The sequence below is a fragment of the Acipenser ruthenus genome, chromosome 1 (genome assembly GCF_902713425.1).
Source record: "Acipenser ruthenus chromosome 1, fAciRut3.2 maternal haplotype, whole genome shotgun sequence".
NCBI lineage: Eukaryota > Metazoa > Chordata > Actinopteri > Acipenseriformes > Acipenseridae > Acipenser > Acipenser ruthenus.
This window is the reverse complement of record NC_081189.1, coordinates 20,007,751-20,031,924: the sequence shown is the minus strand read 5'-3', so window position 1 is coordinate 20,031,924 and position 24,174 is coordinate 20,007,751. Positions and strand designations below refer to the sequence as shown.

General features: G+C 37.3%; 2 protein-coding genes across 2 annotated transcripts in view; one reads left to right on the top strand and one right to left on the bottom strand.

The window, feature by feature from the left end:
• Nucleotides 1-511: 511 nt before the first annotated feature.
• On the bottom strand, nucleotides 512-18,237 carry LOC117973165 (uncharacterized). The gene is made up of 9 exons (XM_059019363.1): nucleotides 17,891-18,237; nucleotides 7,920-8,058; nucleotides 6,522-6,639; nucleotides 5,962-6,174; nucleotides 4,903-4,986; nucleotides 4,583-4,666; nucleotides 3,396-3,537; nucleotides 2,743-2,905; nucleotides 512-1,181 (listed from the first exon to the last, which is right to left on the bottom strand). The coding sequence occupies exons 2-9, from the start codon at nucleotides 8,051-8,053 to the stop codon at nucleotides 953-955; spliced, it is 1,167 nt and encodes a 388-aa protein (XP_058875346.1). The 5' UTR covers nucleotides 8,054-8,058; nucleotides 17,891-18,237; the 3' UTR covers nucleotides 512-952.
• Nucleotides 11,339-24,174, top strand: part of LOC117409060 (rho GTPase-activating protein 24) — a 222,074-nt gene continuing 209,238 nt past the window's right edge. The window contains exons 1-2 of the mRNA XM_034014613.3: nucleotides 11,339-11,669; nucleotides 13,320-13,420. Of these exons, the coding sequence (XP_033870504.3) occupies nucleotides 11,452-11,669; nucleotides 13,320-13,420 (319 nt within the window). The 5' untranslated portion in view covers nucleotides 11,339-11,451. The remainder of the gene's footprint in view (nucleotides 11,670-13,319; nucleotides 13,421-24,174) is intronic.

Here is a 24,174-nt window from a genome sequence, read left to right as displayed (position 1 = left end):
TTATGTTTTTTTCGGAAACCTATTTATTAAGCCAAAACAATATACTTCCTGTGTTACCTAGGTTACCACCAACTTGACTCTCCAAGATGTCTCCTATGAGCAGCAAAGAATGCTGCATATTTGATTAACCCATTAAGTGCCATTGTCCTCAATTTTTTTGAGCATTATTTAACTGGCATCTACCTCTTAATTTAATTTTCTCTTTAACTATATTATTATAAACTACCCTAATTTTGTTTGCCACAAAAGTTAAGTCTAAATGTAACTTAATTCTGCAAATATAACTCTTCAAATAAGAAACTGAAGCCTAAAAATTATACATTTCCTGGTGTTTTCCTACCTACAGTGAAGATAAAGCTCAACTTTCTATGTGTTGAGCTTCACAGTCGGTGTGAAATTTCACTGATCTGATTACAGTCATGTCTAACCTGACTGCACTCAAAATAAGACACAACAGTTTGTAGCCAAAATGAAGGATTTACATTTTTTTCTGTGTTCTGATTTTATCAAAGAAAATTTTATTTGGACTTAATGGGTTAAAATAACTTTGCTTGACAATTAACTGTTTATTGATTTTTGTAGAAAAGTTAATTGTAAATACATTTACTTATGTATTCATATTCATACTGCAGTTTATGTATGCATATTCTGTAAAGAAGTAAGGAAACTGTTAATAACCAATTACAATGACATGTGAAGGCTTAAAAGGGTCTGATTCACTTCTTACAGTAGATAATTTCACTTGCAAGTCATTGACTTCAAGCATGACATTGATTAGGGGGATGTACCCAGTTTGTTAGAGGGGTGGGGACAATATCACTAAAGGGAAATGACCTAAAGCTACCTGAAAGTAAGGCATGTAAACATAGCTTTCCTTAACCTAGAATTCTTTTGAAGCTCTCATTTCAATTAATTTTAAACCCCAAAATTAAAAAAGATGCTTCTTTATCCATTAGAAGTAAATATTTTGCAGTTCTTTGCGTACGTGTTCATGCAGTGTTGTGTAGCTGCTTCTATTTCTGTCCATAAGGTCCATGACGATAGCTGTGTGATCCACGTCTGGTAACACGTGCAGCGTCTCTTTCACAGAGGCCACCAAAAGAGCGCTGGAAAAGCGCAGTGAAGATTCCACTGGCACCACTTTATCCTTGATCCCATGCAGCAGAACGAAAGGGGGTAACCTACACACAAGACAATGCTGATCAAGATTGGATTCCAAATATCTTTTACAACAGCAGAAAATCTTCTGCTGAATCTTAAAAACGTTTTTTAAAAATGCAGTGTTTTATATAACAATTGTATTTATACTAGGCAGAAACATGAACGTGGGACAATGTTGCTTTAAACTGTTGCCTTGCTTTGCTTTGATAAATCAGACTGAAGACATACTATTAAAAACAAACCTGAAGAATAGATTTACTTCATCAAATGGTGTGCAGTTTTGTTTTTGGTGAAATTGTTTACTGCAAAATACAGGCACCGTTGATTTAAATTGTTATAATAAACCAGAGCTAGACATAAAACCTGTGCACAATTATGTGTTTTAATAGCTGTCTAAAAAAAACCACAACAAATCTTAATTTTGTTTTTGTGTGGAGAGAGTCTACATACAGTACTCTACAGTAGCACCAACAAGTTTCAATATTGATTTACCTACAACCATTTTAGGTATGCTATTTGTTTCTCCAAGCCATGTCCAACAAGACCAAGTTAAGTAATGAACAAATACTACCTTAAAAAAAAAAAAAGCAAAGCTCTACATCCATTTCATTATATTAAGATAATGTAAATCAAACACACACACTGTTAAAATATGGACAAAAAAGCACACTTTGGAAAACGAGCTGCAACAGTAACTTTCTGAAGTATTGCCATTACTCTGTGGCACCTCCTTGTGGTAAATGTGTGCAAAGGGAAATACTGTATATATATATATATATATATATATATATATATATATATATATATATACTGTAGGTGTCCACTTTTAACATATGAATTTTAGTGAAGCTTGAAATTTGTTTCTCACGGTAGATAATGGAATGTGTCTTCAGCTGCACATGCCACCCATGCTAATCAACTAAAAACAAAAGTTAAAGTAACAGACACCAGGAAAGCAGATTCAACAATAACTGTCAGCTTGTCGGAGCCCACCAGGTTAAAGAGGGGGCTATTCAACATTATAAACAGGATTACTGTCCCGTGATTGGACTATAGATTTCTTTACCTACTGCATATCTGGATACAAATCCTTCTTTTACAGATTTGTTAAGAGTTTCCTCTACACAAGAGAAAAGGAAGCCACTATGGTTACCAAATTAATCTTAATGATGCTATTTAGACAGATCAAGTCTAAACTACAACTGGGCAGGAAATACGTTTAGGCACTTGTGCTCTAAAATATATCTTTAATTACCTCTATAGGTATTTCTGATTGCCAATGTTCTAGTCGCTTGAGATTTTAGATAAAGAACAGTCTATTTAATTGATTTCATCAGCCATGGTACTAAATATTGCTGCCATTTAGAGAAAAAACTAAACTGAATCTGTCTTTTTCTCTGAAGCTACACTGACAGACGCATGATCCCAGGTCCAGATGGTGTGGACTGTTTCACTGAGAAACCCCCCCCCTTACCCCACCCCAAACAACATACATTTCAGAAACAGTCTTACACTGAGAAACAAGAGCCCAGGAGAGGGGGAGTTGTATGAAAGTAAGTGGAGGTGAGGTTTCATCCTCACCTAGAAGTGCTTTCTTTAGTCAGTGTGCTGATATACGTCGCTGGCGAGTATCTGTCAAAGTTCTCTTCTCCCTTCATGACCCTGCACATTGCAGACACATATTCAATCCCTCTCCAGGTTTCATGTCTGTAGTGGTCGTTAATGTGGTACACTCCACTCAGACCTAGCACAGGGCAACATTAAAACAGGGGTATTTGCAATGCTTTTTTTGCCTGCTGTAAAATACTTCATTTAAAAAAAAAAAAAAAGCTATTCCACAACTTTAATCAGTTTCAAAGAAAGGCAAATGAACACAGCAACTGATTTTGGCATGTATAACACTTGAGTGTGCAAAATGTATTCTGGCAATTAAACACTGCTTCCAGCTAGAGAATATTTTAACATGCAGTAGTTCAAAAACGACTTATAAATTTATTTAAAGAAAAACAGAACATTTGGAAACGTCTTTTTTACAAAGTTTAACATAACCATTGACAAGCCATTTAAATATCTTCAAAATACTAGTTAAGCTTTACATGAAGCGTTTACTAAATGACTATGAAAACTGGATTTCAGTTCAACTCCTGGTGTGAGTTCTTGGTTGATTTAACATATTTAGCAAAGCCTGACTGCTAATGTAATCCTGATATTTTAAACAATTAAAAAATACCTACCTATTATGCCCTTTAAAGAAGATAGAAGCTCTCTCTGCTTGGTGGTATCAATCTCGATTTCCTCATTTTCTCCAGCCAAATACATAGCAGTAAGTGCACAGAGATGGGCCCCACATGAGTGACCCATCAGTGTCACTTTATCCTGTAATATAGGAAACATTACAACATGTATCCACCTGCATTACATTGTTATTTATTTAAAAAATGTACTATGACAAAGATTCAGTAAAATACTTTTTTTTTTTTTAATTTAGTCGTTGCCAATTAGTTTTTTATTATTTTCTCCCCAATTTGAAATGCCCAATTATTTTATTATGCTCAGCTCACTGTTACCACCCCTGCGCTGACTCGGGAGGGGCGAAGATGAACACACGCTGTCCTCCGAAGCGTGTGCCGTCAGCCGCCTGCTTCTTTACACACTGCGAACTCACCGTGCAGCCGCCTCAGAGCTACAGCGTCGGAGGACAACGCAGCTCTGGGCAGCTTACAGGCAAGCCCGCAGGCGCCCGGCCAGACTACAGGGGTCGCTGGTGCGCGGTGAGCCGAGGACACACCGGCCGACCTAACCCTCCCTCCCCCCGGGTGACGCTCGGCCAATTGAACGCCGACCCCTGGTAGCTCCCGTCCACGGTCGGCTGTGGAATAGCCTGGACTCGAACCGGCGACGTCCAGGCTATAGAGCGCATCCTGCACTCTAGCGAGTGCTTTTACTGGATGCGCCACTCGGGAGCCCCAGTAAAATACATTTTTAAATCATTTTTCTCCATTGCACAATCTAACTGGCTGCCATTTTGCTTACAGAACTGTGCCTTTGGTTTGGGGTTCTTGATAAATCATGTGATATTGACCTTTCAACTCCATCTCCTTTGTTGTATAGTGTAAAAGCAGGTGTAGCCAACAGAGTTGACAGGTTACAATATCCCAGTGATCTCAACAGACGGGAACCAAAGACATGTGGCAAAACATGGACTGACCAGAAGGGGCCACTAAAGTATCCGCAGCTGATTTTCCTCCCTAACCATCAGCCCCAAGCCAAGATCAGCAATTCAGCCTTCTCTCAATTGCACAGTATAACTCACCCTACAATCCACATGGTTGTGCTTTTACCAGGTCAGCCCTCCTTTGAATTTTAACATCCGAGACAACAGCATGTTGCATTTTAACCACCTGTCTTGTACTGTATTTACCTTGTCGATTCCATAACTGTGCCCATGGTCTCTTGTCCATCCAATACAATCAATCAGGTCCTGGACCATATCTACAATTGTGCACTGCAGGAGAAATGGAAGAATCAGGTACTATATTACTGTAGAAGTAGCAACAGGTAACCTGCTGTTCCAGAGTGAATGGGGTTAAAGCACTTAATCAGAGTACGGTGTCTTGCAACAAAACATACAGGTATGAATAGACTACAAGTGTACTGGTAGTGAAACACTGCTTCTACATGTGGTCCTGGATTAAATCAGAACACGTGGTCATATTAAATGAAAGCGTCTGTGTGACTTACCTTCTTGATAACAGAGCGGAGCTGGGGTTCCTTTATTTGAAACAAACTTCTGTTAATCTGCTGGACTATGTCCCCTATAGTGGGCTGAGAAAAAAAAAGAAAAAAAAGATCATTTATTAAAATTGACTGGAACAATATAACCTAGAGAAGTCTAACAACTATAGGTCTCCAGGTTTCACAAAGCACTTCTAGGTATAAGTCTGCTACAGTTACAGCCATGGCCAGTTATTCACCAGTCACAATTTCCTGATTGGTCCTCAACACAAAAATCACTCAATGTAGCAATTGTGTTTTCTTATGATCAGCTTTGAACATTCTAGAGCGTATCTGCATCATCACTTGAAATGACTAGAAAAGCTTTGTGTAACTGGGCCTAGAACACTAACACCTACACCCAGTGGTCAAATTGGGATTTTAAAAGAGGTGGAACGGTCGTGGCCCGTGTAAGGGGAACGGAATGCTACTTTCAATCAGAAGATCAGGAACGGAATCATGAAGAGGCGGAACGCCACTCCAGGCTGTTACACGCCAATTTAACCCCTGCCTACACCCACAAGCAAAAGTGCAGCATGTAATTTCCTTCATTTGTTATTGCTGGCAAAAGAAAAGGTGGAGAAAAGGAAGTCTGACATAAAAAATTGCCATCAGCCTGAAGGGCAGATACAATTATAGGTGGATGTAAAAACAGTAGCATATCTGGATATCAGTACTACTACAGCCAATGCTGGCCACTATTGCTAAAATGTCCTTAGTAACTGGTCTAACACAATGGTCTGCGGTCATTTTAAGGAGCTAAAATCCACAGAGCTGTTTCATAGACTTCTGGTTCCCATAGTAACCACACTTTGATAGCATTAATGGGTGCTATAACGCAACAGGTGTCTCTGGCTCATTCTTTTATTTGAACAGGGAAAGACACATGGATCATCTTAAACATCAGTGTCATCCCTTGTGACACGGATTACACTTTTTAAATAAATTGGTACTGTAGGTGTTTGCCTGCAATAACAGACAGGAAAAATCTAAGTATTGATGAGGAAGGTTGTTTGCTTACAGTACCTTAGGATAAAGTGAATAGTCGGTGCAAATGACTACGACATTTAAGTCATTGGCCAGTTGCTGAGCCAGCAGGCAGTACATGGTCCTTGAGCCTGACTCCCAGCCACCTCCAAAAACATATATGAGAGCAGGCAGGCGAGCACTCTTATCAAACCCCTTCGCTGTGGGAAAGTAAACGTCCAGTCTGTTTTCATTCTTCCCAAACTGTATGTCCTTGAAAACAGGATAAGAGTCACACAGATGTTTAATTCTACCACAATATTAATTTGACATGGCGATCCTGAACGCTGTCAACATCTCATAGCCAGATAATGCCCACAAACAATACATGTTTTAAATAAATTTGGGAACTGTGTGCACGTCTCACATTAAAAACACTGACACCTGTCCCTGAAGTGAACAGTAACCACATTGTTGTTCATAACTTGGACATTTCTGGACAACCAGTTGACACATTGTTGGCGTTAACGTTTGCACCAGAAACAGAAAATTAAGCAAACAACATGTGCTGGTATACGAGTTGAGCCGTATGCTAAAAGAGTTTCATAAATGATCCTCACCTTTACACATGATGCTTCGTTTAGGCTTCTATAACAAGCCTTCCACTGGATGTACAAGTTTGTATACCTGAAGTATGATAGCAGATCTAGTAATGCCACTGTTAGGTTGTAGACTCTCCTAGAAAGAAGACCAGGAATGCAAAAAGTGTTAAATGATTTATTAAAATTCTTTGCCATACACATTGTGACCTTTCATATGTGGTGCTGTTAGCTTAACTGAAGACACAGCCAACTAATCCAGACAGATATTATATTACTACAGCAACAGTCATTTGGTCTTAACTACAAACTTTACACATTGCAAATTTCCTGTTTCTTTGTCCATTTCAAATAGTGAACGGTCATAAAAAACATATTTGGAAAAATAATTTACAGTTTATAGACAATATAATATAGCAGGGGTCCAAAATTCCAGTCCTTGAGGTCCAGAGGCCTCCTGGTCTTATTCCACTGAAGAGGCAATTCGATCAACAACTTCCCTGAAGGGAAGTACGTTGTTAGGGTGAAGTTTTCAAACTGCTCCCTAACTGAACTTTCCTCCAACTCGATCAACTCAACCTCGTGCAACTTCCCAGTAATTTTTTTTTTTTTTTTTTTTTACAGAGAAAGGGAGTGACATATTTGAAATGAGGGATGATACTACTCCTAGGTAGTCAATCAAAGAAATTGGTTTAACTTCCCAAAACAATTCCTGGGAAATATTAGCCAAGATATTTGCTATTGTTGTGTTCATTACAATCAATGACATGTGCTTAAGCCCAAAACTGGCTTTCTCCTTTACTATGTTTACTTTTTGGGAATAAGCGCCTTAAGAATTGTATTTTGTGTTTTGTTTTGTTTTTAAACAAAAGTGAACCCGTTTTTGAATGGTGAAATGTACTGTACGCTGCTTTCACTTTTCCAAATGGAACGCACAGCAGTCTTAGTTTATCCAGTGGGAATGGGAGATGTGTCAAAAACATGCACAGTAATTGGCTGTTCTTCTTCACTTCCATAATCCAACCAATTTGCTTATTTTGTACTTTTTAAAATAATGTATTGTTTGTATTGTACCTAATTGAAACAATTTAACCTCATTCCAAGTCTTAACAATTAAATATTTTTAAGATACAGTACCTACTGTATACTTAACTAAATATTTTTAAGATACAGTACCTACTGTATACAAACTGGAACAAGAAGAAGCTTTCATTAATCCATTAATTAGGGCAAACAATGTCTGACTGATGCCTGCTCTGCCATGGTGCCAGTGGAAAACCAGCTGTGGTATGTTGCTCTCTGACAATATGTCACTCAACAATACTTGTTGTGCAGAGGTTTTACACTAAACTACTTCAGATAAACCATGACACTTTGGCATGTATAGTACCGTTTACTAATAATTTCCACATACTGTACCTTGGACTTATTGCTTCCAAATACTTTTTGTATCCAGGTAAACTTGGCAGGCCATGTAACCACTGGCCAGCCACAGACAGACAGTAGGGAATCCCCACTATCAGGACTCCAGCAGCAAACAATGCAGAATACATTTAGGCTACAAAAAAAACCAAAAACAATATCAAGTAAAATGTTAGGATTACCTGCTATCCCTGCCAATAAAGTACTATAGTATACTGTAGTAGTACTATGGTATACTGTAGTAGTACTATAGTATACTGTAGTAGTACTATAGTATATTTTAGTAGTACTATAGTATACTGTAGTAGTACTATAGTATATTTTAGTAGTACTATAGTATACTGTAGTAGTACTATGGTATACTGTAGTAGTACTATGGTATATTGTAGTAGTACTATGGTATACTGTAGTAGTACTAAGGTATATTGTAGTAGTACTATGGTATACTGTAGCAGTACTAAGGTATATTGTAGTAGTACTAAGGTATATTGTAGTAGTACTATGGTATACTGTAGTAGTACTAAGGTATATTGTAGTAGTACTATAGTATACTGTAGTAGTACTATAGTATATTGTAGTAGTACTATAGTATTCTGTAGTAGTACTAAAGTGATTTTTAGTGGGGATGGTTTCAGCAAGACAAACATACGCTTATAAATAAAGCATTTATGTATAGTACTGTACTTAAATACTGGGATTTGTAACAATGTGTGCAAGGAGGAGAAAAAAAAAACAACAACATTAAATGATATTGTGTCCAGTTTGTCTTTTAAATCACATTACATTTATTAAATTTAACAGAAACCATTTTTAGACACTACATAGCATTCATAACCGATTCATAAAGGGTACATAACACTAAACCAAACAGTGTTACACACACACACACATATATACAATACACACAATGCCTATAGAAAGTCTAGACCCCCTTGAACTTTTTCACATTTTGTTGTGTCAGTGCCTCAGTTTCATGCATTTAAATGAGGATTGTTTCCCACTTATCTACACACCATACTCCACACTGTTAAGAGGAAAAAAGTTTTTATTGAGAAAAAAAATTATATATTAAAAATACAAAACTGAAAGATCATAATTGGATAAATCTTCACCCCCGAGTTAAAACTTGGCCTCCTCTCGTTTGTAAACTTTCTTATGTTCTTAATGTATTACCGCCACACACGCTAAGAAAAAAAAACGACTTACAGTACTGTACTTTGAATTTGATTACCTGAAAAATCACCGATTACCTTATATATTTTTTATTACAACTTATACTAAGTAACAAATGTAGGATTACTAAGAATTAGTGTAATTATTGTTTAGAAATGTGAACAAAAACAAAGTCCACTGTCTTCTTGAGTAAATAACATTTTGTAATGCTTAGAACTGTGGTTCCCAACCTGTGGTCTGGAGGGGGTCCCATGGAAAACAAAATAAAAATAGCCTCCTCGCACCGGCAAGTCCCCCATTCAGAATGCATTAAAATGCGCTCAGCGGAGTCATGTATGAAATCAGATGAACAAAATAAATTTACTTTTTTAGTTAGCCATTGGGTGAGAGGTGGTAATAGCTATTTTGTGATTTGTGCCTCACTTGTCAAAAGAGACGGACTGAATGCAAAATGAGGAAGTGCAGCGATATAACTTGGAAATGAGATTTACTGAACCGCGACCGCTGTGTATGTTATGAAAGTTTGAAGACAGCTAATCTTCGGTGCCACGATTTAGAAACGAAACACAGTGACCCCGACTCCAAAAACGAGTGGATTAGAAACCCCTACGTGAACGTTGACAGTGAAATGCACCTGAACCTGGACCTGGACATAGGACAGCCGAACACTGCAGAGACATGTGACAGTTCTTTAAAGCAAAGATACTCTATATACACAAGATGGTCAACGATTTAACATTGCAACTTCCATCCGAGCCGAGGCGGTGCATACTGGGAACCCAAAGAGTTCCGGTGGCGAGTTTTTTCCTCTCTGTATTGTAAATTCTGCCTTATTACCTATTCCAAGCTTTCTCTTTTGAAAACGATTGTATTTTTTTTTTAGAAAGATTCATCTGGATTTATTCAGTGCTCCTTAACACATATGCGTCATTATTTCTACGATCGATGTTTTCAATTTGCCTGATAAGAGCTATTTATCGTAAAAAAAAAAAAAAAAAAAGCTTTTATAATTTCAATGTGATTGACGTTGCACTTTATAATTCATTATGGAGGGAAAAATATATATTCAACCGATTGTGGAGCTGCCATATAAAAATGTGAGAAACATCAGTGTGTCCATCTGTCTGCGGTTATTACATAACATAGCCTACATTGTTATACAGTTCTACATTTATGCCCTAATACAGCGCTGTGAACACGGTTTATATTTTCTGCACTCTTAAGGATAGTTAATTCACTACAGGGTTGTCCGTCAGCCCCGTTGAGGCTTACTCATGTGTTTGTGGGTTGCTTTGAGCTACCTATGAGGGATTCGGATACAAACAAGACGGTATAAAGCTAATTTGATACGGATCATATGCAAAGTTTTGAAATATGTGAGTGCACCGTACACATCGTAGGAACCTTAAAAACCTGTTTATTGCAAGATGGGATTTCCTAACTTTTACTTTATTTTCAATTTAGCATTTTTTCAGTACCAATCAATAATAACGAGAACGCGTCTGAATTGAATGATATAACTTATCTGAGCATTTATGTAGGCTTCTTTCTTTGCTGGTCACAGCTGGGCATGAGGCTTAAACTGTGTTTGCCTTTATTACCTTGTACCATACGACAGAAATCACATGCGAGTGATAATTAAATCTCACGGTTGTTAATGATCATTTTAATTAACATTCAAATATCTGTGGGAACATAGAACACAAATGATCAAATATGGGTCACAGGCATAAAAAAAAAGCTTCAGTCCCTTTCAGTAAAGTAAAAAAACATTAGCAAGTGCATAATATAGCATCCACTGAGGTTAGTTTACCAGAAAGTCCTACAGATAATATAGACAATAGCAGCAGAATTATATAGCACAACAAAAACAATGGGTTTTTTTTTGGTTTGTTTTAGATTCCTTCTACGGAACGGACCAGTAGTAGCATTGCATTCAATAGACTAAAACACTGTAGTTTAACAAGAAAAGGGAATCACTTTTCTGTCCTTTTTGGGTTTTTTCTTTTGTAGGGAGAGAAACACTATGGACTTAAACCGTTCTTGCCGGCTGCACACACCCACATTTGAATGTCCTTCAGCCTCCCGCATTGTACACATTTACCTTTATCCGCTTTTTTTTCTAAAATTCCAACCCCCTAATGAAAAAGGAACATTTCTAAAATGTAATAATTGAATATGTAAATTAAGCCTGATTCATACATTTTATCCCACAAACTAATGCCTCTGACGTAGTAGGACTAGGGACAGAACTCTCCCATTAGGTAGGGCGTGTGGGGCATTGGGTGTTGGACATTAGCAGGAAGCTACTTGTGTGAGAGACTCAGAGACCAAGTATGCTGTAATCGAGAAAGAAATGCCTAGCTGTGAAGCCGTCATAAAAGAACAAAATGAACCGAAAGCAAGCTTATGTGCGCCTCTCTTCCTGTGTGTGGGCCCGTCCGCCTGCATGCAGTTTTTCTCAAATGTCCCAAACAAATGGCGATCTTGCAGTTCCCCAATTCTGCTGGGGACCCTACGCTGTAGCGTCATTTGCATAGAGGTTAATCCGGCCCTGACCAGACATCTCATTAGGTAAGTTAATCAATTTCCTGTATGGCATCGTTATCAATTGCCGCACTATAGTGGAAAGCAAAATGAACAGACTTTCCTTGTATAGCGGCTGTGTGTCACTATGGTAATAGTACATGGTGGTCCATAGAATTTTTGGGGGTTCAAAAGGGGTCTGCACACCCACAAAGGTTGGGAACCCCTGGTCTAGAAACTACCTGTCTCCCCCCAGGAAAAGCGTTTCTATTCTTATTGGGCACCCTGACAGACCATTTTTAGAGCTAATTCATTTTGGAGTGCAGACCACAAAGAGGAACTTTTACAGTAAAATTATATTTAATAGAGGTATTTTTTTTTTCTTGGACCAGCTTAACTATCTCTTCAACCACGCCCATGCTAAGACATTGATACATTAAGAACATAAGAAAATGTACAAACAAGAGGAGGCCATTCGACCCATCTATGCTTGTCCAGTGTCTAGTAGCTGATCCATCTCAAAGTTGGGTTTTAAAGGATCCAAGTGATTCAGCTGTTTTAAATGTCAACTCCTTTTAAGGATTTAAAGATTTTAAATGCAATCACAGGGGAGAGTGCTCCAGCAGAGCCACCAACCCCTCCTTGTACATCGCTGCACCTGGAAGTCATTGGATATCTCCCATCCTGCAACCGTCCATGCCCACATTTCTAACAGCTTTGCGGGAGAGGTTATATACGCAGTACCAGATATGAATTCTTACAAAAGTGCACATAAAAGGCCAATAGAAATGCACAGCAGGTACAGTATAATAGGTCTGACTATTAAAGTAGTGTTAATATTTAAAACAAAATGATTAGTGCGCAGCCCACACTTGGACTCACCATGTTTGAACACACTTCCCAACCATCTGCTGAAGCGTGGTCAGAAGTGTGTTTCAGTGTTTTCACAATGGGAGTGGAAATAGCATGACATGCAAAGCTGTTGATGAATGTGTTTATTATGACTGGGACGTGAAAACACAGAAAATATCTTCTCTGGGCTACGGAGTTACTTCTTAGCCTCAACATTTAGTAACATACAGTGTAGCCAAGCAACTACAGTCTCTTTACTGTCATTCTTACTGCAATTTTAAAACAGGCTGTACTGTGAAGGACGGTAACAGCCTGGAATAATTTCAGCTTATGCTCAGTTGATACTATTTGTTTCAAAAAGGTGTTGTCAGCAGAATTGGGGGGGGGGGGGGGGGGGGGATCATTATAGTCATTAAATAAATGTTCTGGATATATCACTTCCAGGTTTGAAACAAAAATAATTGTGCTAACTTTGCCTCAAAGAAAAAGTCTGGCCCATTATCATGTGTAAAGTTTTACATTGCAATAATTGAGAACAAATATTATGTGTAGGAGCATTCAATGAGAATGATAATTATAAATATCCAGTTTTGCCTAAAGGACAGAAATGCTTTCATATTCCACAGATTGAGAATCAATCAACCGGTGTTTTTTTTTCTTTTCTATGTTCGGCTATGGACCCTGTAGTAAGCATATGGAGATCTCTGGTTGGCTGATTTTAGATTAGCAACACTGGTGTATCCCAGTGTAAGAAAAGAGCAGGTGGAAGCACTGCTAGAAACACCACAGCATTCAAGTAGACAGCGAGGGGATTGAGTCAGTCTTACATATTTGCTTATTCGTTAGATGCTGGATTTGGGAAATGCAGACCCTTCCCTTTGCACTGAGGGGAACTCTCCTTCCAGGATTAGTGGCTACAGCATTTAACCAAAAACAGCCCGATGTCAGTGAGTATTGTCTTATGTTGTATGTCTGATTGGAAGCTGATAGGTATTTATTTTGTGTGCTGTCACTTAAGGTCAGTGTAGTGTTGATTTAGTGATGTTGACATTACCCACGTAGACTTGGCTTTACGAACTTGAGTGCTCAGAAATGAACCGTTGATTCAGGTGGTATACTGTAACTTTCTTAAAAGACTGTTGCTTCTGTTAGTTTTGTTGTTTTATTGCAATGGATGATTTTGATCCCCAGTTCTTAAACTTGCCTAATACAGCTTGTGTATAGAGCTTATCTTGAAAAGATATTAACTGCGATGACAGAAATCACATTCAGTCAGCTAAAAAAAAGAATACATTTCTTAACAATCCACATCAGCGCTGCTTTATACATTACTGTCAGGCATCATCATCTTCACTCACTAAGGCTTTCACTGAAATGCATTTCCATGGAAACACTTTGATAAAAGTAAGCATAGACTGTTCCGGACTTTAATGAAAGGAGAAACAGCGTGGTACCTAACTGAAGTAGCAATCAGGCTTTCTAGTCAACAGTTGTTCATAACATTTTAAAGCAAATGCGGGAGAGCATTTTACAGTAAGAAACTCTTACTGATTTCAACAGGAATATGTAAGGCACTGAATGGTTTCATTCCTAAACAGTGCCAGCAAAACATGGTTGTTTTGGAAACCAGAATTAAACCATTGATTTTCTTTCTACTGGCAAAGATGCATCAGTTCTATTAAACTGTGAAAACATGTCTTGCGTGCATGGGATGTTTTAACGTGTTTTCTTGTATGGATGTTTGTTTTTATGAAAGCTAGCCACTGGTTATTATTATTATTTATTTCTTAGCAGGCACCCTTATCCAGGGCGACTTACAATTGTTACAAGATATCACAATATTTTTACATACAATTACCCATTTATACAGTTGGGTTTTTACTGGAGCAATCTAGGTAAAGTACCTTGCTCAAGGGTACAGCAGCAGTGTCCCCCACCTGGGATTGAACTCACGACCCTCCGGTCAAGAGTCTAGAGCCCTAACCACTACTCCACACTGCTGCCATAAGCATAATCATTTGCGCGAGTTGGAGTGATGTACCATCCATGTTAGGCAAACAACCTACTCGTTGTCGTGTGTGTGGTTTTTTTTTTTTGCTTGTTTGTTTGTATTAAATAAAGAAAAATACATTATTTAACAAAGACACAAGGTCAAAGGAGGGGGTTCATAGTCAAGCCAAAATGTAGGTATGTGTGTATTTTTATCCTCTATATTTGTAAGCCAGGTAGTGCTGCCAGTGAAGATAGTCCTTGGACCCTGTTTCGAGATGTATCACAATTCTGTTTCTGTAAACAGCCTGGCAGTGAGGGATTATCTATTTTAATAAACCGTGAGCTTGCCCACTGAGGGGGAGTGAGACGGGGAGATAACAACAGATGGGTATCTCGTACCTACTGTATCTAGTTGTTGCTAATTTGCAAATATTGTGGGCCAGAGCCATGTATCTCTTTGGGGAAGCTGGCTGTGGACTCCATCGGTTAACCTGTAGGAACAGACTAAAGAACTGGACCTCATCTCATTGGAAGTTGTTGCTGAGTACAATGCTCAGCCCAAAGGATCAGCCCATATTTGGGTGGCTTTAGCACGTCATTATGAACAGTATGTTTTATAGGTGCACAAAGTGATTTAAGCATGAATTATACACAGTGGGGTTTATTCAGTTGATCTTAACAGTGGCAGATCTACAGTAAATACTGTACTGTACTGCCTTTAAATTGTTAAAAGAAGGAAACTTTGACTACCATTTCTAATAATGTGTGCATTTTGCCTCCATTTATATTAATTGAATAGACCCCTGACTGGAAATGGCAAGTTGTTTTTTGTGTGTGGCTAAAAAGGTTTCGTGGAAGACAAGAAACAACCAACAAAACACCAGACTGGTCTTAGGCTTATACAGTATATGATTTGACAGGATTTCAGTAGTGAAAAAACAAGATATGTGTGAACTTCATGTTTTGTCTTGCAACTGAAAGTCTTTTAAAGAAACTTCCCGGTCACCTTTTCAGTTGTTTCATGTGTCAAAAGATTACTTTTCAACCAATTAATGGAGCCATTCCTTTATTTGTGGGGCATAGGCCTATGCAAGTTGATGCAATTTTTATTTTATTTTGATTATTACTAAACGAGTGCACACACATACAGAGGGTCCACATAATAGGGTAATAATCGATTCACAGCCTAAGCACTGTCGGACGTAAGCACTGTCGGACGAAAGTCTCCTGGTACCTACAGTGTGTAAAATCTGATGAAAGTCAACTCGGGCCACAGTGACATCAGAGGTTCTTCACTAACCTGTACTATGCTGTGGGTCCCCACAAAGACATAGAGCAAATTAAAAGTGAAACTGTAGAAGTGTTGTGTTGCACTGCATACTACTATGACTACTTCTACTATTAATGTATGTTGTGTAGACTAAAGGTGTATGACTTTAGAATTTTCAAACACTGTCAAATGTATCCTCTTCTTGGGCTGACCTAGGTTTGGGACCTGGAATAATCGCACAGTGCCTGAAAGGTTAAAAACAGGCTAGGTGTGTATGACAGAAGCGACAAAGCGCTCTGCTGCTGCAGCTTCTGAACGTCCCTTGTGCAGTCCTCTGCCACACACTTTGTAAGATTAACCCTTTAAGGACCGGGATCGTGTTAACACGATAAAAAAAAGCACTTTGTTTTAATGACTTACAGGGCCACTGTACTTTGCAGTACAGGCTTGAAACACACATCAATGGATAGGGGAGGGACTGACGTTCACTTCCTGATAGTTTTGTTTTTCGTGTGACGTCCCTGGCAGGGCATTTAGTGTCTAAAGGGCGGAGACTATTTACAGCCGCCAGGGAGAGACAAAAGCAGAAACAAAACATCACAGAAACTTGTTTAGAGCTAATAAAAAAAGGGGATACACTGTAAATCTGATGTATTTGACTTATAATTATTTTAGAACATTTATTCTGTCTCGTGTTTTAATATATATGTTTTTACAATATTTATAAATATCAAGAAACAAGTGATATAAGCATATACTATTTCATGAACTAATGAAACTATTATTTTATTTATAAATATTTATTTTGAGAACATAAATCAAGAGTAGTGTCCATTATTGCTTATAAAACCCCCCAGAATAAATGTGTATTATGTCATTGCAATCACTCAGGTGAAACAATGTCTTGTAATCTGCCCAAACATCAACATTTTTCAACAAAACTTTCAGGAAGTATTGTAAGGTCCTTCGGGTCATAGAATAACACATTTTTATACATGTATCTCTAAGCAGAATACATCATAAAAATGACTTAACTTAAAAGCAAAACAAACAAGAAAAATCAAACAAAAAATGAAATATTGTGTTGAAAAAAAAGTGAAAAGTTTATATAGTTTCTGAAGTACTTTAAAAATGTCCCCCAGAGTGTTCTGAAAAAAAAGGAGACCATTTGTAAGATGCTACTGTAAAAAAAAATAGATTTTTAGTGAATGTTTATAGGAAGAGTGTCAACTACAGCCAAAAAAACACCTGGTCCTGGGGGAGCATCTCACCGAAAAATGCTTGGTCCTGAAACGGTTAAATCACAGGCTCTCAAGTAGGCATACCGAAATCCTGGGACATCTACCTCAAGATAGTGAAAACAGAACAGAGCAGATGACAAGCCTACCTACTATATGGTGTAATTGTCATTAGGAACTCAACAAATGTAATTTATACTGACATTTCACAGTAAAAAAAAAAGTTATTTTTCTTGCCAATCAAATTTAAGTAGACCAACAAACCCACAAATGTTTTAGATTTCTGAGCAGTTCTTGAGTTTAAATTTTTTTGCTGGAGAGTGACGTCAAGTTTGGCGTGACTAAAACGAGTATAATAGCAAAATATTTGTAAAATTGTTTGAGAATGTATTGTCCTTCAAGCAATGGGAAACTGTAATGCTGTAATGTAATGCTGCAAATAATGTACCATTCAAAATCAATGTACACTTCTAAATCAATTTCAGTTCGTTAGTATGCAAAGCAGGAAATCTGCATGTTATGTGTCTACAAACAGGGAATTAGAATTTGAAGTATTTGAAACCCTTGATTTAGAAATAATATTTTACTTGCATTGTTTTTCCAAGTCGTGCAATCTCTACGTGAATTAGAAACGTTTGCTTTGTAATGACAGGAAGAGCACCAATGTGTACACAGTATAATTAATTGCTATTATCAGAACTTATTGGTACCAGTATAACAAAGTGTTTCAATACAAAGTTTACTGTAACGTTAAGCCCCAGGGAAACACTGATTTAATTGCTTTTGACTTATTGACTAGCACAATTGCAAATAGAGTTCAAATTATGACCTAGTAATGATTTGTTTTCTGACGAGACCATGTGGATAATCAGTATTACAAAACAGTCTTTAAATGAGAATATTTTAAATAAACTCACCTCGGAAAGTTTGCCGCAATGTATATATTTGCGAGTCCAATCCAGCTTTATATTGCTTTTGTAATTACTTGGCAGAAGGTGTTGTAGCTGTCCTGATGGCTTTTGTTCATTTACCTTGAAAGAGATATCTTGTGGGCATTCACAATCTGTTTTACATCCAATTGGATCCAAGCCTGATGTAGGTCTGTATATTTCAATATAATTAAACAGCGTCCTGTACTGATTTGCCATGCAAATTCAAGCACTCCTCTACCAATTTGAATGTCGTTAGTGCTGGAAGGAGAAAGGGATTGTTACCGTGACCTTTTAAGTCTGTTGTTGTTTAAATGCACACCACTTGGCTTCTTCTTTGCTCTTCTGCTGTTTAAAAAAAAAAGCAATGAAAATTGATAAGGATGAGCAACAAGATTCTTGAACTATTACTCAGTGTCATGGACCGAGCTGTAGCTTCAGCCTTCAATTGTTATATTGCATTAACTATGATTTTTAAATCCATTTCACTGACATGATCAAAGAGGACTTGAAAAGCATTAAGTGGGGGGCTGCACTTTACTTGAACATTTTTAGTCACTACATATTAACTAACCATTAAAAAAGTATGAAAGACATTTGGTTACTTGTGTTTGAAAATCACTATTAAACAAAAAACGTAGCTATTAAATAAAGCCTTACTCTTATACTCTTTTAATAGTGTTCCTTGTTCTCAAATTGCCTATTGGCCACAGTTTGACGTCTTGTCACCTATTGAAAGAGAGCATTTCTCAGCATACTCGCATCTGTGTACAGTGACTCACGGCACATAGTGTGACATTTGCTTGTCTTTGCAAAACAAAATCCAAATGCAGAGAAAATGTATGGAACTTTTTTGTTAGCTACAATTACTTTAAATATGCCACTAAGCCCTCAGACAGCTCTGGTCTAACAAAACACCATGCCATTTTCATTTCTTAAGCTCTCCTCATAGTTTCAGGAATAATCTCTGCACAAAATACTGTAGGTAACAAACAACAATCAAATCAAATTTGAATGGGAGAAGCAAGAAATGCTTTCTATAGTAAGTGCACTAAATTCTATTTAAAATAATGTAATTGAATTCAAATTAGAATCACAATTAAAATGAATTGTTGTTTAATAAAAATCAGAAGCTCTAACAGTTTCAGCAGTGACTATTTTTTATACAGTTTACTCTTTCAGCACTAACTTAACATAAAAACAACCATATACCCACACAAAAGGCCATATATCAATATACAGTATAGGCAGATACAGAAGATTAGTTATCTTCCTAAACTGCAATAGTAGTCTGCAGTTTGAGTGAAGTTATCTTTCCCAGACTAATATACAGACCTGCAGTGTTATGAGAGTTAGAAAACCTTTAAATAATTGTTTTTCTACCTTTCCTAAACCTTTTTGTGCTTAAATCCTTCAGTTTTAATTATTTTTACATTGCATCATTTAACACTTAGTTATCGAGAAGTTAGACTTTGTAAGATAAGTTATAAATGTACAACATATCCAGTTTTAATTGCAAGTGCACACAGTGTGTTGTGCTATTGAGCTCTGACATTGAAGTGGGAATGAAACCAGCAACTGAAATCAGCTGCAAGAATTCTCTTTCTTTCCTAAAACCTGTGTGGACACTTGAGCTATGACTGAACCAAGTTGTTTCATCTAATTTAGTCCCTGTCTCCTGAATTCAGGAGACAGTACATTTCAATGGGTCGTTATACTCTGCAGGGACAACTATCCACATATCAATAAAGCCTAGAGCCTGTTGCATTTAGTCGGTTGTTGAGAGAGCTACTCTGTATTTAGAGAGAGCAAAGCAACTTTACTTACTGCTTGGAAAATTATTTTTCATGTGAAGCTGTTCCATCTTGCCTTTCACCCTTTCACAGTTCGTACACAATCAAAGTGAAGTGGTTTTACATTTGAATATTGTGTGAGGATGATGACTCCCATGAACCACTCTGTCATTACTTGCCCCACAAGTCAATTTGATTCAAATCTGTATACCATTGTATTTGACATCATAACATTTTTTTTTCCAACAGGAAATGTGAATTGGATTATTATTCTCCTAGATATTTAAATTTATTTAAACAGACCCTTCTAAAATTCACTGAATTAGACATGGCCAGTATACCTAGTGAAGCAAAAAATCTTATTGAAAATCTGGTCCGATTAAAATACTTGATGTTTGTATTTGAATATGATTACAACGTTTTTTTTTTTTTTTTTAAATGAGTACAATGTATTTTTTATTTAAACAGGTATCTGAGAGACTCTGCTGACATTTCCAGCAGCTGCTGATGATCTATGGTATTATATGTGGTCTTTCCTGGTTCAAGGTGGTGTAATGCAACGTCTTAAAATCCTTACAATATTCCTTAAAGAAGCTTGAGCTCAGCAAGGCTCTTAGCAATACGTTTTCTACTGATGACCGTTACAAGATGGTTCTAGCCTCCTCAATATTAGACTGAAGGTAATAGAATGAGACTAATTGGATTTTTAGTCTCCCCTACACCCCTATAAATAAAGCTTTAGATAAAGAGCTGTGAAGAATACTACAAACATGTACATATGCTGGTAGGGTACGTTCAGGGCCATTTTGAATGCTGTTAGACCCATTGTTTCCTACTGGACATGCCTCTGTGGTCCTGTGTCTTTGTTGAATTTGACTATACAGGTCAACAGTGTTTTTCCTGCGGTTTTGCAGAGCAGGAAGAGGTTCCTTCAGTGAGGCAGGGAAAATGCAAAAGAGATACACCCAAATACCCAAAGCCTTATATAAGATAAATTTATAAATGTAATGAGTTGTATTTTATTAGAGTTTATTTTCATACTCTTAGTATGAAAACCTGACACAAAGACACTTTTATTATTATTATTATTATTATTATTATTATTATTATTATTATTATTATTATTATTATTATTATTATTATTATTATTATTATTTATTTCGTAGCAGACGCCCTTATCCAGGGCGACTTACAATTGTTACAAGGTATCACATTTTTACATACAATTACATTATTTTTTACACATTATTTTTACATACAATTACCCATTAATACAGTTGGGCTTTAACTGAAGCCCTAACTACTACTCCACACTTGTATCTCATCTTTATATATTACATTCAATATGTAATATGAAATGTGATACAAAAAAGAAATTGCTCATGAGATCAGAGACTAAATGGGAATTAGACGTCTAGACTAAGTGTTACAATATTTCTGTATGGGTGCTCGTAATGATAGTGTTTGATAAAAGGCCACAACACAGTTCTGTTGGACTGGATAGATAAAGAAAAATATAATTGCAGGATTGCATTTGTAGTTTAATGAAATATATTACCGAAAAAAATGAAAATCCACCCTCTCTAGGGAGATGAGAGGATGCTTTCCCTTAGAGCTTCCATTCAAGAAATTGATAAGGAACCTTCTTTGAACGGTCCCCATTTCTGGATCACATACAAACCTGACAAAATTGCCCTTGACCAGGTATTTTGTAAATCTACATATCCACAGTAGACCTTGATGAGCCTTCTCTGTTTAATGTTTGTTATTGTAAGCATATGACAATTATCTGATAACTAACTTGGTCTCCCAAAAAACGGCAGTAAAATATCTGAATAAAAAAATACACGGAATAGATTCCAAACAATGGTGTTTGGGCTGGATTTTTAGTCAGGTTCCAAAGATTTTAAAAACACTGATCCAATCTATATTACTGTAGGTAGGTATTAGCCTAAAGGATATGTCGCTGCTGATTATTAATGGTCTGCGTGTTTTGCTTTGTAATTAGGATGACTTATTCAGCAGGTGTTCTCTTTTTCCATCATTTTTGTGCTGTTTTATGTCAAGGAAAAACTGGGAGCATATTTGGTTCTATTGTACTGTGTTGCCAATAAGCTAACAACTTCTCAAGCTAAAACAAGGCAGTGCATCCTTATACAAGTTTACCATGGTATTTTTGAACGGTATTTTTTTCACTTTTATCATGCTTTTTCCATGGTATAACCATGCATTAACCATAATTTACCCTGGTTTACCATGTTTATTAATATACTTTACCATACCTCACTGTTTACATTGCCTATGCTTTACCATGCGTTCACTATGTTTTATTACACTTTGCTATGCTTTTGCTGTGGTAAACTTTTATAAGGGCATCGCTGTAAACAAGAATTTGCATCTCAGTGGATTGGATCTGTTCTGCTTAAATATCTTCAGATAGAAAATGCTTTTTTTTAAATGTATAATTTCTGAATTACTGCTGCTTTCAGTTTTTTTCTTTATTTCTGCCACTTTTAGATAGATTAACAAAAACTAATAGTCATAAAACATACAAAAATGCTTCATTTAAATGTCTGCATTTCATAACCTTCCACTTTACATCTATGTCAAATATCTGTATGCTAATTCAACTTTATTAAGAAACTGCTGCCCACAGAAAGCAAAATCGTTCATAATTTACTGAACCGATTGCCAACCAGATATTTTAAATGTTTTTTTCATTATAAAATACAATACAATAAATAATTTATGACATACTGTGGCAATGTGCCCCGCCCCTGTGTGCATTTGTGTGTTATATGTTGTATGTTACGTGTTGTGTGTAAATGTTGGTGTATAGTCATTGGTACATGGGATATAAACGGGTCTGTGTTTCACGTGTATTTAAAAATGTAGATTTGTATTAAGGCACGAGGATGGCACACATCACTTCACGTGCTGGTTAAAATGTAATGTGTGGTCACGGGAGTACACTTAATTAATTCACGTGCAGTTGTACCGAGATTCCAATTGAATGATTGACTAGCAATCGAGTCTCGGTACAACTGCATAAAAGCAGCATGTTTTCACTCACTCGGGGTTGGGTGTTCAGGGCGTAAGAACGGGAGAGAGAGAGAAGGTAAAGAGAAGATTAAGAATAATAAGTGTTTCTCACCGTGTTTGTTCGTCCCTGTTTATTAGTGACTGTCCGTTTTGTTTGTCTCTTTTATTTTGGCGTGAAGTGCCGTGTCCTGTTTTGTGTTACAACCTTTTTATTTTCTGTTCTGTCTGTTAATTATTAAATGCTGAGGGCGATCACGCGCTCAGCTTCACCAAAACCCCAAGTCTCTGTGTGTTGCTTCCTGTTTCTGGTCTGACGTCACCCACTGCAGCCGTCTTTGTGACACATACTCAGAACAGCTCCTTAGTTTATTAGGAGGAATGTGGAATAAAATTTATATTTGAGGTTAGTGATCTTTTCAAGTGTTGCTCCGTGCCCACCAGAGGGTGGTACATGTGCAATGGGGGCTGTGATCCGATATTCTAATATAAACATTACCAGAAAGTCTTAGCACTTCCAACCCCAGCGCACCCTATACACCTGCAACTCCCCCAGGCGTGCATGGAACAGAACCTTACTGGTCCATTAACTTCATTCGACATCCACTTCAACAGTTATTGACACAAAACTTAGAGTGTTTTAGGTATGGAAATAGGAGTCCTATTGCATAGGAGTTTGATCCATTCTTGTCCCTGTGTTGTCTTTAGTTTATAAAAAGCCTCAATGTACAATCAAACTGCAAAGATCATGAAAGCCTATCCAAAAGTTGATCTTATTCAATTTAAGCTCATGGTTCAATTTAGAAACTGTCTGCATGCTTCAAAATATTTTATTACGTTTAGCTCAGGCTTCAGCTGCTGAGCCTTGAGTCCGTGGAAGTGGCAAGCCGACTTCCAGCAGTAAATTGCCAAGGAACTTACAGAAAAACTCGGAGAGAAGGGCTCTTTAAAAGAGACACCCTGGAAAGAGGTTAGTTATACCCACCTTACTTACCTGGTTGTGAGAGGCAAAAGAGAACGAGTTCTCCGTGTGGTGACTATTTATTACCTCAGTGAAGCTGGACCGAGGATGTCACTCCATGGAGGGGCCTATCGGCAGCTTTGATATAAAATGCTCAGTGAATACCTGACCTGTGCAGGCATATCCCAAAGGTATTGGTTGGTGGTCGTCTTCGAATTGAAAGGGAACCTGAGCTTGGCTGGACGGTGAAAGACAGCAAGCTTTTCAAATACGAACATACATTCACATCGCCACTTGGCAGGTGGCATTTAGCCTAAAAGGGGAAAGGAAAGGATTTGACAATGTTATAAATGCTGCTATTGACCAGAAACCGTAAGTGCGCAATCTTAACTGGAAGAAGCCTCCTTCTAAAGCATAATAGCAGAAATGACAGCTCATTTGTTATTTGCAAAGAAAATCTTTCTAGGGAAACTTTATTT

Coding starts and splice junctions, on each gene's coding strand:
- LOC117973165 (XM_059019363.1), bottom strand. CDS start 8,053: ATGTATTCTGCATTGTTTGCTGCTGGAGTCCTGATAGTGGGGATTCCC. Junction 6,175..6,521: donor ACGAAGCATCATGTGTAAAG/GTGAGGATCATT, acceptor CCTGTTTTCAAG/GACATACAGTTTGGGAAGAA. Junction 4,667..4,902: donor TCCGCTCTGTTATCAAGAAG/GTAAGTCACACA, acceptor TTTCTCCTGCAG/TGCACAATTGTAGATATGGT.